Here is a 16,022-nt window from a genome sequence, read left to right on the forward strand (position 1 = left end):
AAAATTTATAATACAAGATTTGAATCCAAATGTAGTAATAATAACACCTTAAAAATTACGAAACCAAATGGATAGATTACAAGTTTGGATAAAATATGTTTCGTGCTTTAAGTCATATTGTTTGGAAAAATTTAAAGATGATTTCATTTAATTCATATAAAAATGATGTAAAAATGAGAATTAAACAATTCATAGTTAGGAGAGATTAATCTTCTCTTATTTTATAATGTTCAGAATATCTAGATAAAATTTACAAGTTTTAAATTACATTCGTATATCTTGGTATATTTATCGACGCGGACTAATTACAGCATATTCTTTCGCGAGATTATTAGTTTATTATCTATAAGATCAATCTAATATTTTACAACGTTGTTAACAACTCATACCGATATTGAAATATTCATTCTTAGACCTTTGGAGAAAATATTAAGCTACTAATAATATTTTTTTTGCATACTATCAAACAAATTTAGAAAGTTTACGTTCAAATATTTCCGTATTAATTCATCTCTCCAAAATAATTACAGCATATTCTTTCGCCAAAATCACCTTTCTTTGTTTTTTTTTACGAATCTAATCCAAGATTTTAAAGTACGACACACACAAATTCATAATAACATTCAAAAGATTCATTTCAGCATGTAAAGCTACTCCAATTTATTTTATTTTTATTATTTCATATAAAAAAAATTAGCATTAAGAAAAGACAATAACATGGCTTTGTGCTTATCCTAGTTTCCCCACCATTACTTTTTTACATAAAACCAAAATAAAATAAAGAAGAAATACAAAAGCATATGGTGGTGGTAGGTAAAGTATGGTGAGAGGCACAAGAACACTCCACGCTCGTCTTCTCTTCTCCTATAACAACAACACTCTCTTCTTCTCTAACCACTTCGTCTTCTTCTTCCTTCTCTTCAAACCAAAAAAATGAGAACTCTCTTACCTTCTTCCCATACTCCGGCGACGGTTACAACTCCTCGACGACGCTTCTTCATACATTCCGCTAAGAGATCTGACTCTTTCACCATTAATTCAAGCATCTCCGATTGGCAAAGCTCCTGCGCTATTCTCTCCAGTAAAGTCAATTCACAACAACAATCCGAATCCCTAATCCCCGCCGTCAACGGTTACAACAACTCCGCCGCTGGTTTCTCCGATTTGAATCTAGTACCATTCGATGACAATAATGACAACAGTAAGATTCAATCGAAGAAGAAGCCTCTTAGTATTACAGATCTATCTCCAGCTCCGATGCACGGATCTAATCTCAGAGTCGCTTATCAAGGTGTTCCCGGTGCTTACTCCGAAGCCGCCGCTGGTAAAGCTTACCCTAACTGTCAAGCGATTCCTTGCGATCAATTCGAAGTCGCGTTTCAAGCGGTTGAGCTTTGGATCGCCGATCGAGCTGTTTTACCTGTTGAAAACTCTCTCGGCGGTTCGATTCATCGGAACTACGATCTTCTCCTCCGTCACCGTCTTCATATCGTCGGAGAAGTTCAGTTTCCGGTTCATCACTGTCTCTTAGCTCTTCCCGGCGTACGGAAAGAGTTTCTCACTCGCGTTATCTCTCACCCTCAAGGACTCGCTCAGTGCGAACACACGTTAACTAAACTCGGTCTCAACGTCGCGCGTGAAGCCGTCGACGATACAGCCGGCGCCGCGGAGTTCATCGCCGCGAATAACATCCGCGACACGGCCGCGATCGCCAGCGCACGCGCGGCGGAGATCTACGGGTTGGAGATTTTGGAAGACGGGATCCAAGACGACGCGAGTAACGTCACGCGCTTCGTGATGTTAGCGCGTGAACCGATCATACCGAGAACTGATCGGCCGTTTAAAACGAGTATAGTGTTCGCGCACGAGAAAGGCACGTGCGTTTTATTTAAAGTCCTCTCGGCGTTTGCGTTTAGGAACATTAGCTTGACCAAGATCGAGTCTAGACCAAACCATAACGTTCCCATTAGGCTAGTCGACGAGGCCAACGTTGGCACGGCTAAGCATTTCGAGTACATGTTTTATATCGATTTCGAGGCTTCGATGGCCGAGCCGCGAGCTCAGAACGCTCTAGCTGAGGTTCAGGAGTTTACATCGTTCTTACGTGTTTTAGGGAGTTATCCTATGGATATGACTTCTTGGTCACCATCATCGTCGTCGTCATCGTCTACATTTTCATTGTGACATTAGTATTAATCGAAACCAAAGTGATGATTCAATTGGTAATGTAAATTGGAAATTGAAAGTTATAAACTTGTTTTGAAGAAAAATAAATTATTTAGTTCTCTAGTGACAATCTTTTGTGTGTGTTTTTTTCTGTTCTCTATTTGACCAATAAAGATATTTACAATTTATATTATTAACTCACATATCAATAATTAAACTTTCTCCACGTTTGAACATAACCCCAAGAACAGAAAATTATTACATTGTTGAGAAATGTATTGTTTTGATGGGTAAGCTGCAAAGGCCCAATTTGGAGAGGGACAAACACAGGTGGAGGAAAGGGCGGGACAACGTATCTACATACCTTGTAGGCTTGTAGCCTAAGTAACCTATATAGAATGAAGAAATATATAATGGGCTTGTTATATATTAAAATGAAATGGGCAGTTATGGCCCAAATTAATAAAATAATTACAACCCCAATTAAATCTTATACATACAAATTTTAAATTTTGATGCTTATTAGATGAAGTTTCATGCTCACTTAGATTTAGATTATATTATTAATTATGGAACATTATATTGACATTTCTAGTTTATAATTTATATTAATATATTTTTATTGTGTTTGATTATATAGATATTAGAGAGAATTAATTGTAAAATTGTTTCGATATGAATATAAATCATGACATAGATTGTAAAGTTTTTGAAAAAGAAGACTACAATCATGACATTAATTGTAATTTTTTGAAAAAGAAGATTATAATCATGACATAGATTTCAAATTTTTTTTAAACGAATATTAATATCCTTAAAAAATTTAAATATGTATTTCAAAAACACAAAATCGTCTCATCTATTCTTTCAAACGAATGTCAGAGAGAGAAAAAAAATTATCTCTATATATAGTGAAACTAAAACCTCTATAAATTAGTAATTTCTTCATGTTCCAAGTTGGAAAAATGCTATTGTGAGCACAACTTGATAACTTAATAAGATAATAATTTGTTTAAGAACTCCTTGTAATTATAAATTAATAATTACATAAAAATGATCATCATGTATGTGTGTATTGATTTTTGTTTGGTTCAGTTCTAATATTTTTACTATATCACACAAATTTAGTGTTCTCTTTCAAGGTATTATAATTGTTAATTTCCTTGTAATAAATTCTTAAAAATTATTAGTTATAATGATTCTATCAAATTTTAAAATGGTTTATTTTGAATAACTTACCAAATTAAAAAAAATCTCAATAAAGTAATAACTATTAGAATTAATTTTGTTGTCATTGTTATAGTATATAAACGTGTGGTGTAGAATGTGTACAGTAGATTAATATGTTAGTCAATTAAGATATTAGAAATTGTAATTTAATTTTGTTTTATTACTTGAATTATAGTTATATAACTATCTTGTGCGAAAATGACAAAAAGCTAGTAAGATGAAACTATATATTCATAGAGAAATGAGGAAATAGTCTGATTTGGTTCATGTTATTAATTTTAAAGATGAAAACTTTATTTACTATTTGAAAGTAGTTTAGAGACATTACAATTTCATTTGTAATTTACAAAAGTGCAAATAGTTAACCTCACGTTTTGTCAACTATGAAATAAGAAATACAAAAGGAGAAGCTCGAGCGCCATGTCATCATAAAAATATATGATTTATTTTTCTTTTAATTTTTATAAATTTTTAGAAACGGCGCATTTATATCCCTATAAATTAATTAACAAAAATAATAAAAACAGTCATTTTCTTATTCTTTTTAATTTAATCCCTTTCACTTTCTAGCGCAAGAACTCTTTATTTTATTTTTCCACGATGAACTACATCTCATAGAGTAAATTTATGTAGTTTATTCTATGGCATTCATATCAGTGCTCTTACAAAGGTAATTGAGAATTCAACCATATGACTCGGTCTTGGGTTTAGACAGATTTTATTTAATACGTTTTGGGAAATGTTTGTTACTGCCAAAACCTTACAGGAACCACCACAAAACCAGCCAAAACTGAACGACAACCTTGCTGTAGGAGAAAGAGACGACGACGAGAGGAACCAAAAGGGAAACAGAAGAAAAGAGTTCTCTTATAAATTGTAGAGAGAAGGGTTTCTAGAGAGAAGCTTTTTTGTTTTTTTTTTACTATTTTTCAAAAATATAAGAATTTGAAAGTTTATGTCGTTTACATTGTTCTTCATATACACGTAATATTAACGAATGTAGTTAACTTCATTAATTAATTGTTGATCCTAGCGAAATGACTCATTATTCGTGTAGATAGAATCACTTGAACCTATACTTAGACGAATTTGATCTCATATAACAAATACATTCATTAGTTATGGTGTTTTTCTGTGGTTTATGAGGTAAAAGTTTAAAGTGAAAAATCTCAAGTAATATTGGGATTATCTCAAGAGTGATGAAAGATGATGTTTGATATGAGAATATGGTCTTACTTTGTGACTGATTGATTAATGTTGACTTCTAAGTAGATTAGTATATTTCATCAGAGATATGCTTGAGAGCGTGTAGCTAGCTAGAAGACATACATATCATACAGCTGACCATACTTACCAATACCATACATAAACAAACCTTTCATGTGATTGTTGTAACAAAGCACCATCCATTAATGTATATAAACTTCTGACAACAATGCAAGTTTTTGAGTTAGCTATCATCATCATCCGGGGGAGGCAACATCCCCTAAACAAACAACCAAAAACATTTGTATCATTATTCAAATGCAAATTGGTGTTGAATCGTGTGGAAGGCTATCTATCAAAACTTGTACACATAGCCAAGTTTCTATTTATCATTTTCCTTAAGGAATATTCTTCTTATTATTATTTTAGACATGATACATAATCACACTCAATCAATTTTTCTTATTTATTTCCATCTATTTATAATGTTTATTTTAGAATATTTTTTCGATTCGCAAAGTATGTTCTGAACCGCTGTTTAGTCTTTAATAAAGATTGTTGGAAAAAAAAAAAACATAGAAAACAATGGTTCGTCCGGCATTATGCATTTTGTATGGTTCTATGTTGCAGAAAACAAGTAGATAAGATAAAAATATAATTAGGCCATGTCACATGTGAAGCATCAACAATAATTATATTATACATTTACCAGAGAAACACATTAATAATTAGGTGCACTCCTATTTTAATCAGTTTAGAAATTAGTTATTTCGTTAAACCTCACATATAAGGTTGGATCATATAATAATCTTGTATAGACATGAGAGGGTTGCACTTACGTAATGATATGCCCCAACAATGAATAATCATTTATTTAGCCATATGAGGTTCACTTACGTAATGGTATATGTTGTTGTTGTATCAATGATATAATTGATTAGTCTAAGTTTAGTTGCAATTATTAGTAGTATATATTCTTGAATCCTTTGATTTGATAATCATTAAAAAGAGAATTGTAGGCTTAAAACTACGATGTGATCACTACAATTATTGAGAGGGTACTACTACTAATCACAATCACGAAGCAAGTTGGGTGTGAAGAGGATGAGATTGGTCACGTCTTCCAGCATCGTTCAGTTATGTCGGCGTTCGGGTCCATCTTCGCTTTCTGTTCCTCCTGCCTGGCACGTGTGTTTTGGTCTTTTATTACAACCATGTTTTATTTTACAATTATTTACTACACATCTTCTTCAACTTGGTTAAGTATGTATGGGACTTGTCTTGTATGACCTAATCCCTAGTTTAGCTCTTAATATCTCTTTGTCAATCTTTGGATCCGAACAAAGCTCATTTAGTACATAAGGGTCGGTTGTGTATTACCAATATGGCAATATACTCAAGACCTAGCTTACAAATTACCATTGGACTACAATTTGACCCAAAGATTTTGTTTTTCTTCATGATCTATATCTTTTATGTCTTATATGACTATCTTACGTTGTGTAACTCAAATACTAGTTATATACTTTTAGAAAGAAAAAACCAATTTTGAAATGCATAAATTAAATTTATATAATAGATTGAAAATGGATTTGATTCCAATAATAAAAGATTTTATCGAGTTTTGATCTAAATTTTACGACGGAACGAGAGAACAACTCTTAATTTTACGTTTCTTTACTTAATTTTGTTTAAGATACATAAGTATAAATCGAATTTTATCTAATTTTAATTATGTAACTGTTTTAAAAAGTTTTCTTAAAAATACATATAATAATAATAATAATAGTAATAGTAATAATAATAATAATAATAATAAGCACATAACATATATAATGTACAAATCATAACGTAAACAAAACGTTCCTTCTAACATCCTATTTCATAAAAAAAATTAAACTGGAGTATATCTTCAAAATTCATTTCGATTTTATACTATAAACTAACTAAAATAACCAACCATGTGCATGAATATAAATTTAAATCAACAAAATATAATGACCTTATTTGTCATAATTCAATTTTAACATAAGAAAATGAACTTTATAAAATTTAAAAATAATAGTCCACTTCCACTCCAATCAAAAACATAGTCCAAATTGGTTTCTACAACATATGGATAATAACAATAATACTAAGCCACCGGTTGAACCTGTACTCAATACCAAACTTACACACAATCATTGCATCTCCGGTTCACCTGCTATAGCCGGTTCCCCTTCACACCTCAAACTGAGAAATTTCCAAGAAATTTCTTATTTCATTATCTTCACATCTCAACAACACTATAAATACTTCTCTCCTTCTACACTAACCTTTCTCACATTCCCATATACCCTCACCATCCCTCCACTATTTACACTTCTGCCACTCTTTTTAAAAAACTTATGTTAAGCTTCTTCTTCCGGTGACCGGCGTCGGAAAAACATGAAGAACGGTAACAAGAAAGCAACGCCGGAAACAGAAAAGTCTCATCATCACCGGAGTCGAAAGCTGTTATCGGATAAAGCGATGTCGTTTCACGGTAGAGGTTCAACGCCGTTATCTAATCCAGGTGAGCTACTTCGTAGACCCAAGACGTTACCGGAGCTATTCTCCTCCGCCTCCGCCGGCGGTGATAAAAGCTTCACCGGAAAACCGGATACGGCGTCGTCGTTCCCGCCGCGTCTGACGAAACTTTTGCTAAACGTGACGGTTCAAGGGAGTTTAGGAGCTGTGCAGATTATCATCTCGCCGGAATCCACCGTGAGTGACTTAATCGACGCCGCGATAAGGCAGTATGTTAAAGAAGCTCGCCGGCCTTTTTTACCGGAATCTGAACCGTTAAGGTTTGATCTTCATTACTCTCAGTTTAGTCTTGAGAGTATTGGAAGAGATGAGAAACTGATATCGCTTGGATCAAGAAACTTTTTCTTATGTGGCCGGAAAAATAACGGCGGCGGCGGTGGTTCTTCGTCGGAGTCTTGTTCTAAGGAAGCTGAGAAAGCGGCTAAAACTAGTTTTCATTGGCTCAAATTTATCGGTTTCTAGAAGTTTTTAATACATTTTGGATTATTATTGTTTTTTTTTTCCTTCCAAATTTGTTACAACTTCTATTTATTTTAGGAAGAAACATATTTTAATTTGGTAAAAAAATCTGTATATATAAATCTAATAATCATAATGATTTAGTGGTACATATATAATGTTATTTTTATTTAATTATATACGCCAAGATGATTGTTATTTTATTATTATTTGTTTGTATAATTGTAATAATAGAGAAGACAAAAAAAAAAGCAAAAAAAAAAAAGTAATAAGAGATACTTTTGGTTTCGGACATGTAATAAAAGATACTTTTGGTTTCGGACATCTAATAACAGAACTTTGCTTTTTTATGTTTGTGTAATAACGACTTTAGCCAACCTTATCCCTAAACTCAGACATTTGTGAATTTGTGATCCATCGAAGAAACCAATTCATTGCCGTGTTGCTCTTCTTCTCTTATTAGCTTTAAGAAAATGGTTTGTTTTAATCCTCTTTTTTATAAGATAACTATGCAAATATCTTAATTTTTAAGGGTTAATTTGCAAAATAAATATTAGATTGAAAATTTATATTTAAGAAAATTATTTATAGATTGATTCTATCCAAGATTATCACAAATACGTATATCCTTCTAATTCTAGGATAGATATAAGTTAAAGATTGTTTCTTAAAAAGGATAGATATATCTAAAGCCCATCATCAAATAAGGCCGAATCTAAACTGGCCCAATATGAATTAAGGCCCATTAACTTAGTAAAAGCGGTGATTAATTTTGTTTTTCCATTTGTATGTTCTTGTCGTAAAACCCTACTAACTGGCTAAAAGGAAGTTCAAAGAAGTAAAGAGCATCCTTATAAATAAAAGCCGCTCCTTTGTTTCTCTTTTTTTTTCAAACCAACTCTAGAACCCTAAATCTTCTTCTTCTCAAAGCAGCCACACACATCTTCACTAGCTATGGAGTTTTGGGGTATGCTTCTCTGAAAATTTTATACCTTTATTACTTCTATTGATTACTCAATTTTGTTTTCCTTAACTTTGTTCTGTGAAAATGCCTTAAAAATCTGGTTTTTCTGCATTGAATTCTCTCTGCTTATTCAATAAGCATAGTTTTGGTTCAAAATTTTATAAATGTTTGCTTATATTAGCGTTGAAATTTATAAAAATTGATACTTTTTGCTGTATTGATATGTCTCTGTTAGTCAATAAGCATTGTCTTTTGTGTTCAAGATTGTATGATTGGTTGCTGAGATTAGTACTTTTGGGAGTTTTGGTTTGAAAGAATCTATCTTTGTGAGTTTGAATTGGTACTTGATATGTGATGAGTAATGTTCAATTGTAGGAATTGAAGTTAAGCCTGGGAAGCCTCTCATGGCAGAACCAGAAGATGGGTACATGATCCATGTCTCTCAGGTCTGTATCAGTTTTTTGTAACTCTCGTTTTGTAAAACAAACTGAACATGATTGATATTGACTGTTGTGACTTGTTGTACCATCTCTTAGGTTAGTATTGACCTGAGTAAGGTGAACGAAGATGAGAATGTTCTCGTTTATGTGAAGTATGGTGATGATAAGAATAAGTATCTTATTGGAAATCTCTCACACAAGTTTCCTCAAGTTTCTCTTGATCTCTTCTTTGACCAAGAGTTTGAGATTTCTCACGACTCTAAAACCAGTGTCTTTCTTCTTGGTAACCAAACCCCTGATGACGAACAATATCCTTTTATTTTATTGTCCTTTTTTAGTTATATCTTCTACTATTTTATCAATGGTGATTCGAATTCTTGTGTCTGTTTATCCTTGATTTGCTTTTGCTCTTGCTTTTTTCTGATGCTTCACGGATGAGGAGATTGATTCTGGTGAGTTTCTTATTCTTAGTTAGTATTTGATTTAATCTGTTGTCAAGCTTGAAAGCTAATCTTTTGCCTTTTGTCTTTTGTGTGTGTGTAGATTCTGAGTTAGACGAGTTCATGGGACAACAAATTGGTAGGTTTTACTTTACTAAGCTACAGTTTTGCGGTGAGTTAAGTTTACTCTGTGACTCTATTATGAATCTTAACCTTGAACCTTTTTATAAAGGTGCTTTGCCTCCAAATGGGATGAATAATGAGATCGAGCCGATAGAAGATGTTGACTCTTCAGAAGAAGACTCTGACTCCGACTCAGATGAGGTAGATTTTGTGTAAGGATTTTTGTGTAGGAAGCAATGAATCACTATAAAGAGCTAATCTTGATTTCTTTTTTACTGTTTTGTGTGGTTAGATGATAAGTTCCGACGATGAGGATGAGTCGGATGAAGAAGACGTAGAGGACGAAGCAGCTTTAAAGGTGGAGCCTTCAAGTGAGAAGATCCCGAATGGTAAAGCAATGAACAACAACACAGTTGCATCAAAGAAGGCTAAAGCTGCGTTTCAGAACAAGTCATCAGGAGGGAAGAAGAAGTGTCCGTTCCCATGTGGTTCGTCCTGCAAAAACTAGAGACTGTGCCAAGTCACAGTTTTTTGCTCTTTTGATTGAAAATTTTGATCTTATTAGTGAATGGTTGAGAATTGAGATACTTGTGAGGCTTTTTGAGCTCTTAAATATTTTGGATTATTTCTAATATATGTTATGTTGGTAATGGTTTTAATGAAATGAAACGATTTTGTGAATTTGTGAAGCAAAACAAGTATATGGTGGTTGGCAGTAACAGGGATCAACGCAGACCCTTTCACAAATTTTTGTACTTATGTCAATAAGAAAATAGTAACCAATTCAAACTTTGACTATATATTAACTTGCATCAGATGATCCAAAAGTACAAACTAGGACTATTCAGACAAATGAGCAAAGAACAAAAGATCTCATTTGTCTGAATGATAAACATGAGAGAAACCATACTATATATGCATTACCAATTCAACTTCATTAAAAAATATCTCAGAGAAACAAAAAACAAACGCATGGACCAGCTTATAGTTCCTTTGCTACGGCCTCAAACTTCAAGCAGAGTCTTTGCTAATCCACTCTGCAGCTCCTCTTGCAAGATGTCACATATGTCTCAAATCCTCCTTTGCAGCAGCATTGGTGCTTTCTAGGACTAGAATCAAGAATACTTGTATCATCGTTAGAGCTATCTTTTTAAACATTTCATCTTCCACACTGAGACTAACCATCTTTTTTCCGCTACTGCGCATCTCCTCCTACCAGTATCCTTGTTGCTTCTTCTTCAATAGCTTTTCAAGTGCGGCAAGCCTCAACATGCTTTGATCAAATCGACGATTTTCTAAACTACTTTGTTCAATTCTTTTGCCTCCTACAGGTTTCTTGATTACTTGGATCAAACTTGGAACATAACAGCACACATCTGGCCTACAAAGACCCTCTATAGGTACTCCAGGATCCAATTTTCTTACGTATCCATCCTCTCCAACTATGTTAACAGATCTTTTGCGAATGGTACACTTATTATAATATTGCGTACCAAAACTCATCAAAACGTTCTTCTCCTCGTCAATGAAGAAACTACCTGCAATAGATATCCAAGGACTCTTATCCATTCTCAAAAACTTGATCCACGACACCGTTTCGACATCAATCTTAGTTGTAATCCATATCTCAAACTGCGATTCCTCTGAATCTTCGCTCTGAAATAAAACCGCAAGCTTCTCTTCTTTAACACAAGATAAAGTCACATTATTATAGTTATGCTCCTCACTGTTAACCATCGGCAAAGGCAGAAGCGGTCCAAATCTCTCACTTGTAAAATCAAAACATATGATATGTTTTATGTAACTTTCTATTGACATGTTTCTTTCTTTAGCACACCAGTAAGTGTTTCCCTTAAGAGAAACACTAGTGGCTGCACAATATATACACCAGTATGGAGTGACATCAAGACTTCTCCATAAACCCGAGTCAAAATCGTAGATTTCATACCAAAAAAACTGATGACTAAAATAATCAAGAAACCTCAAAAACTTAACGCTACGACAAGATCCTTTAACCTCGTATCCTAGAGCATAACGAAACGTGTCCCATACGTCTGTACGGTGAGAGAACCTGAGTTTGATCCACCTCGTTTGTCTCAAAAACGGATTCCAAATCACAATCCTAGTAACGTCTTTCAAGATGCATAAAACTAAACCCTCATAGTGGAAGACTCGATATATGCTTACTTGATTGTTAAGGAATCTTAGTTGACATTTATGCTCTATAGATGGATTGTTGTTGTTGTCGTCGACGAAGCTGCTCATTAGATAAAGATTGTGAGGTATCATCGCGATCATCATATACAAATGTGCATCTTGTTGCTTTACAAATGTGCATCTTGGCAAAGCTCTCAGTTTTGGACAAATCGTTCCAAGTTTTGCAAGTTAAACACACTGCTTTCATGGAGTTAAAGGGAAGCTTAGAAAGAATCTCTTCTAACAAATCCTTTGGAAGATTGGAGATCATTGCCGTCGTCATCGTTCTGAAACTACACGACAGAGTGATTTCTTGCGGCTAAAGGTTAAGGACAAAGTTTTTCACGACACAACACACATCAACTAATGAAGATACATAAAAACCCTAAATAAAGTTGGGCCTAGCGTGGGCTTTAGAGTCTAATCAGGCTTTAAGATGTCGTTTGCTCTGTTTAGAATATTTGAACTGTAACATGTGCATATTTGAAACATTTTAACGGTTTGAGAAAATTAGGCAGAGTTTTGCGAACCAAACAAATAAAAACAGACACAATAAAATGCAGAAATGCAAAAAAAGTAAAATTAATTATGCGTCTGCCGGGAGTCGAACCCGGGTCTATTGCTTGGAAGGCAATTATCCTAACCGTTGGACTACAGACGCTTTTGGTGTAACTGTTGTTTATGAGATTTATATTTATTTAATATATTTATTTAAAAGCTGTTTTCCAAAGAATGCTATTTTATATTGTCAAGTTACAAGCAACTTCCAAAGATAAAGAAAGTAAAAAGAAACATATTTAAGGCACTTTTAGTTACAAAGATATGATTTAGACACTAAGTATTGTAGAAAAGAAACATTACACAATCAAAGACAAGGAAACCAAACTAACTTTGCAAGTAGCTTTGTAGTTCGTCTCGTAACACGAAACCTGTTGTCTTTGTTGTGAAAGATTCTTGAACATTAAGCATCATCTTCAATTTACCCGTAGATCATCAAAAAGTAATGCTTCATACCTCCTAGCACAAGAAGAAACCTTTCCTTCCAAAAGGATACACTGACTTTAACTTTACACAGACTGATAAGAGAGACTATGTAAGTTAATATGGCCGAGAAAAATAGAACGAAAAGAACTCATATGTTCGTATAAACGCAAACACTTCTGTCTAAATATATCATTCACTACAAACGATTAACCTTTTGGTTTCTGACAGCTGCAACATACATTGGGCAAACAGAGTAACAAAACCAAACCGAAAAAACCGAAAAGAGAAAAACACTTAAGTAAAATATAGAACATATACTTTGAAATGAAGCACCGTGATTATACTGTTTTCTTGAAAAAAAAGAAAGAAAGGTTTTTCTCTGCAATGGAAAAAAATAGAATCGAATAGAGTAAAATGCCAAAATGATGCGTGTGTGTTTAACGAGTTTTGTTGACAATTGGGGATCTCGGAAATTTTAAGAAGCCACTGGTTTGGATGTTGCTTTCTTCACAGCTTCTGCATAGGTCGTGTGCTGATATGTCAAGGTCGACTCGAGCAAGTCCCACAGAGATGTCTTCGGGTTCCATCCTATTTTTCAATGTCAAAAAATCTATCAGATTAGACAGTGATCTTTCTTTACTCTCTAAGCATATTATCTATCAATCATTTGAGATGAGGGAATTACCGAGTTGGCGGTTAATGATGGTCATGTCTGGAATTCTCTTGTCACTGTCATCATAACCTTCCCCGTAAAACTCTTTGGAGCTAACATCAATTGTCGGGCTCTCTATGGCTCCTTCTCCACTCACTTTTGCGTAAACCTGAAACATGATTTGCTTTGATATTTCAGAACCAGAGAAAGAAAGAAAAATCCAACTCTTTCGGTTGTTTTGCAACAATTCTTCCTCACCTCAGTCATCATTTCAGCTAGCTGTCGTACTGTAACTTCGTTGTTCGGGTTGCCAACATTGAAGATATGCCCATTTGCTCTCTCTGGGTTTTCCTGAACCACAAAAACAATCATATATCAGTGCAGGTTTTTTTTAGTTGGAACTTGGTTGGAGTTTAACTGTTTGTAAAACGAAAACCACAAAGAATGGTATGAGCAATTGAACGTACAATCATCAAAAGGACAGCTTCAATAGCATCCTTGATGTAGATAAAAGTTCTCTGTGATTCTCCACCATCCACAAGCTTGAGAGGCTCACGACGTAGAAGATTCTGAAAGAAAGAAAAATGCATTAACCAAAAGTATTTGCGTATATACATAATAACATTGGATTATACGCCTTTGATACTTACATTACTAAAGCAGGCGAGGACACGTGGGACACCCTCGCTAGGACCATCAATGCCGGGGATGAAATCCATCCTAGGTCCAATCCAGTTAAAAGGTCTTACAATGGTAAACTCAAGTCCATTCTCAGCACCCTCAGCTGTCACAAGAAACAAATGAAGTCAAGTGTAAACCATTTGGTTCCTACCACATTATATTCACTCACATGTCAGCTAACAAAAAAATGCTTACCATAAACGAGTCTTTCAATCAGTTGCTTTGCACACGCATATGACCACCTCTGCTTCTCGATTGAACCAAATATGCAAGGGGAAATATCTTCTTTAAGAACATAGAAAGAAGGATCCTGTAAAAAACACAGTGAAGGACATTAGTAAATAATGAAGCCAACCTTAAGCAATTCGAGGTTAGGAAACAATGTTTTAAACATTCTTAAGATCCCAGACATTCCTAAAATAAAATAATATTAATTATTCTAAGTTTGTAGAGGTGTGTGATATAGACTAGTTATGTAAACTATTAACTGAACTAAAAAAAAAAAGTTTAACGTAATCCGATGAGTGTTTCTTAGTCCTATTGCTTGGAAAAAGAAAGAAAATGTCAACTTCAACGTGTTCCTCAGTACATTCATTAGTGAGATCGATAAAAAAAAAATGTTGAAAGTGAAAGGTGCAAAAAGGCATTACCTCACGCAGGGGATGATCCTTAGGAAGAAAGCTTCCAATGGTCTTTCCATATACTTCACAGGTTGAAAAGTGAATGAGACGCTTGTTGTTCTCAGAGCAGTACTTAACCTACAAAAACCAACACATCAACCAATCAATTTCAACTAATAATAAGGCACATAACTGTTTTCCAATTCTTCAATCTGCTCCACACAACCAAAGTAATTAACGAAGTAAGAAACACATACCACTGGAAGCGCATCAATGAAATTGCTGTAGATAGTATCAAGAGGACGAGTATTGTAATCAGCTGGAGTACAGATCGCAGCAAGATTTATTGTCTGCAGAAACCAAAAACACAAAATATCAGAATTACATCAGAACATCACCAATCTCAACACTGAGAAAACCAAAAATCACAGATCAATATATCAAAATTCCGATAATGAATCAGATCTGAGACAACAATCATCATCAATCACAAATCATTCTAACCTATAATTATCAATTCCTCAACAGTTAAAAATCATCACACTAAGTCAAAAACAACGAAGAACAGAGAAAACAAAATCCAATTACCAGATCCGCCATCTTGATAAGTCCTTCAAGCCTGGAATCATGCTTAATATTGATACGATGGAACTGGATCCGACCACTCCATTCAACGGAATCAGGTTCAAGCAAGTGTTTGATCTTATCGTTGTAAACATCGAGCGCAAGCACCTTATGTGGCGTCTCCGTCATCAGCTTCTCACAAAGATGAGAACCGATGAAACCTCCGGCTCCGATCATGCATATCGTGATCGGTTTTATCGGTTTGCCGTCTAGATCCACTCTATTAGCTCCGGTCGCCATTGAGAAGATCAGATCAGATCAGAGAGAGAATCCAAATCCTTCGTTTATAAATGAGCTAAATGGTGACGGTGGGATATTTAAGAAGAAGAGAAGCATCGCATGTGAACGGAGGCAAATGGATTCGTCGAAATTGAAACTTTTCACTCTCGGTACCGGCGCGTTGTGTGTACTCGCGTTATCTGTACATCCACGTGATCTCGTTGTGATTTGAGAGTAGTTGTGACTTGTGAGTGTGAGCTAATAAGATCTGTTTAATTTTTAATTTTATTCGGCTAATGATTATTTATTATGACTTGTTTAACATAATAAATTAATTAATCATGTGTTTATTTCGTTAATTAATTTTAAGTAGATAAATATTGTTATATAAACACATGGATAATTCATTTAAATATTTTCATGGCATATATGTCGGCAGCAAAAAATCTG

General features: G+C 34.2%; 5 protein-coding genes and 1 non-coding gene across 6 annotated transcripts; 3 read left to right on the plus strand and 3 right to left on the minus strand.

The window, feature by feature from the left end:
• Window positions 1–729: 729 nt before the first annotated feature.
• On the plus strand, window positions 730–2,302 carry LOC17887916 (arogenate dehydratase 3, chloroplastic). Its single transcript, XM_006295842.2, has one exon. The coding sequence runs from the start codon at window positions 934–936 to the stop codon at window positions 2,182–2,184; it is 1,251 nt and encodes a 416-aa protein (XP_006295904.1). The 5' UTR covers window positions 730–933; the 3' UTR covers window positions 2,185–2,302.
• Window positions 2,303–6,899: 4,597 nt separating this feature from the next.
• LOC17888940 lies at window positions 6,900–7,803 on the plus strand. The gene has a single exon (XM_006294954.2). The coding sequence runs from the start codon at window positions 7,030–7,032 to the stop codon at window positions 7,630–7,632; it is 603 nt and encodes a 200-aa protein (XP_006295016.1). The 5' UTR covers window positions 6,900–7,029; the 3' UTR covers window positions 7,633–7,803.
• Window positions 7,804–8,444: 641 nt separating this feature from the next.
• Window positions 8,445–10,277, plus strand: LOC17888374 (histone deacetylase HDT4). The gene is made up of 7 exons (XM_023784469.1): window positions 8,445–8,596; window positions 8,969–9,039; window positions 9,130–9,341; window positions 9,466–9,485; window positions 9,577–9,612; window positions 9,706–9,797; window positions 9,889–10,277. The coding sequence occupies exons 1-7, from the start codon at window positions 8,584–8,586 to the stop codon at window positions 10,102–10,104; spliced, it is 660 nt and encodes a 219-aa protein (XP_023640237.1). The 5' UTR covers window positions 8,445–8,583; the 3' UTR covers window positions 10,105–10,277.
• A 531-nt stretch (window positions 10,278–10,808) lies between these two features.
• Window positions 10,809–12,063, minus strand: LOC17890027 (putative F-box protein At5g41500). Its single transcript, XM_023784597.1, is given in 2 exon segments — window positions 10,809–11,909; window positions 11,911–12,063. Coding segments are annotated over 2 exon segments (1,254 nt in total).
• Window positions 12,064–12,381: 318 nt separating this feature from the next.
• On the minus strand, window positions 12,382–12,453 carry TRNAG-UCC. The gene has a single exon. It is a non-coding gene; the product is annotated as a tRNA-Gly (tRNA).
• A 478-nt stretch (window positions 12,454–12,931) lies between these two features.
• On the minus strand, window positions 12,932–15,645 carry LOC17889777 (UDP-D-apiose/UDP-D-xylose synthase 2). The gene is made up of 9 exons (XM_006294314.2): window positions 15,318–15,645; window positions 14,987–15,079; window positions 14,760–14,867; window positions 14,305–14,419; window positions 14,079–14,212; window positions 13,896–13,997; window positions 13,687–13,779; window positions 13,462–13,597; window positions 12,932–13,364 (listed from the first exon to the last, which is right to left on the minus strand). Exons 1-9 carry the CDS (start codon window positions 15,591–15,593, stop codon window positions 13,252–13,254), a joined length of 1,170 nt encoding a protein of 389 aa, XP_006294376.1. The 5' UTR covers window positions 15,594–15,645; the 3' UTR covers window positions 12,932–13,251.
• Between the last annotated feature and the right edge of the window lie 377 nt (window positions 15,646–16,022).

Source organism: Capsella rubella, unplaced genomic scaffold (genome assembly GCF_000375325.1).
Source record: "Capsella rubella cultivar Monte Gargano unplaced genomic scaffold, Caprub1_0 scaffold_4, whole genome shotgun sequence".
NCBI lineage: Eukaryota > Viridiplantae > Streptophyta > Magnoliopsida > Brassicales > Brassicaceae > Capsella > Capsella rubella.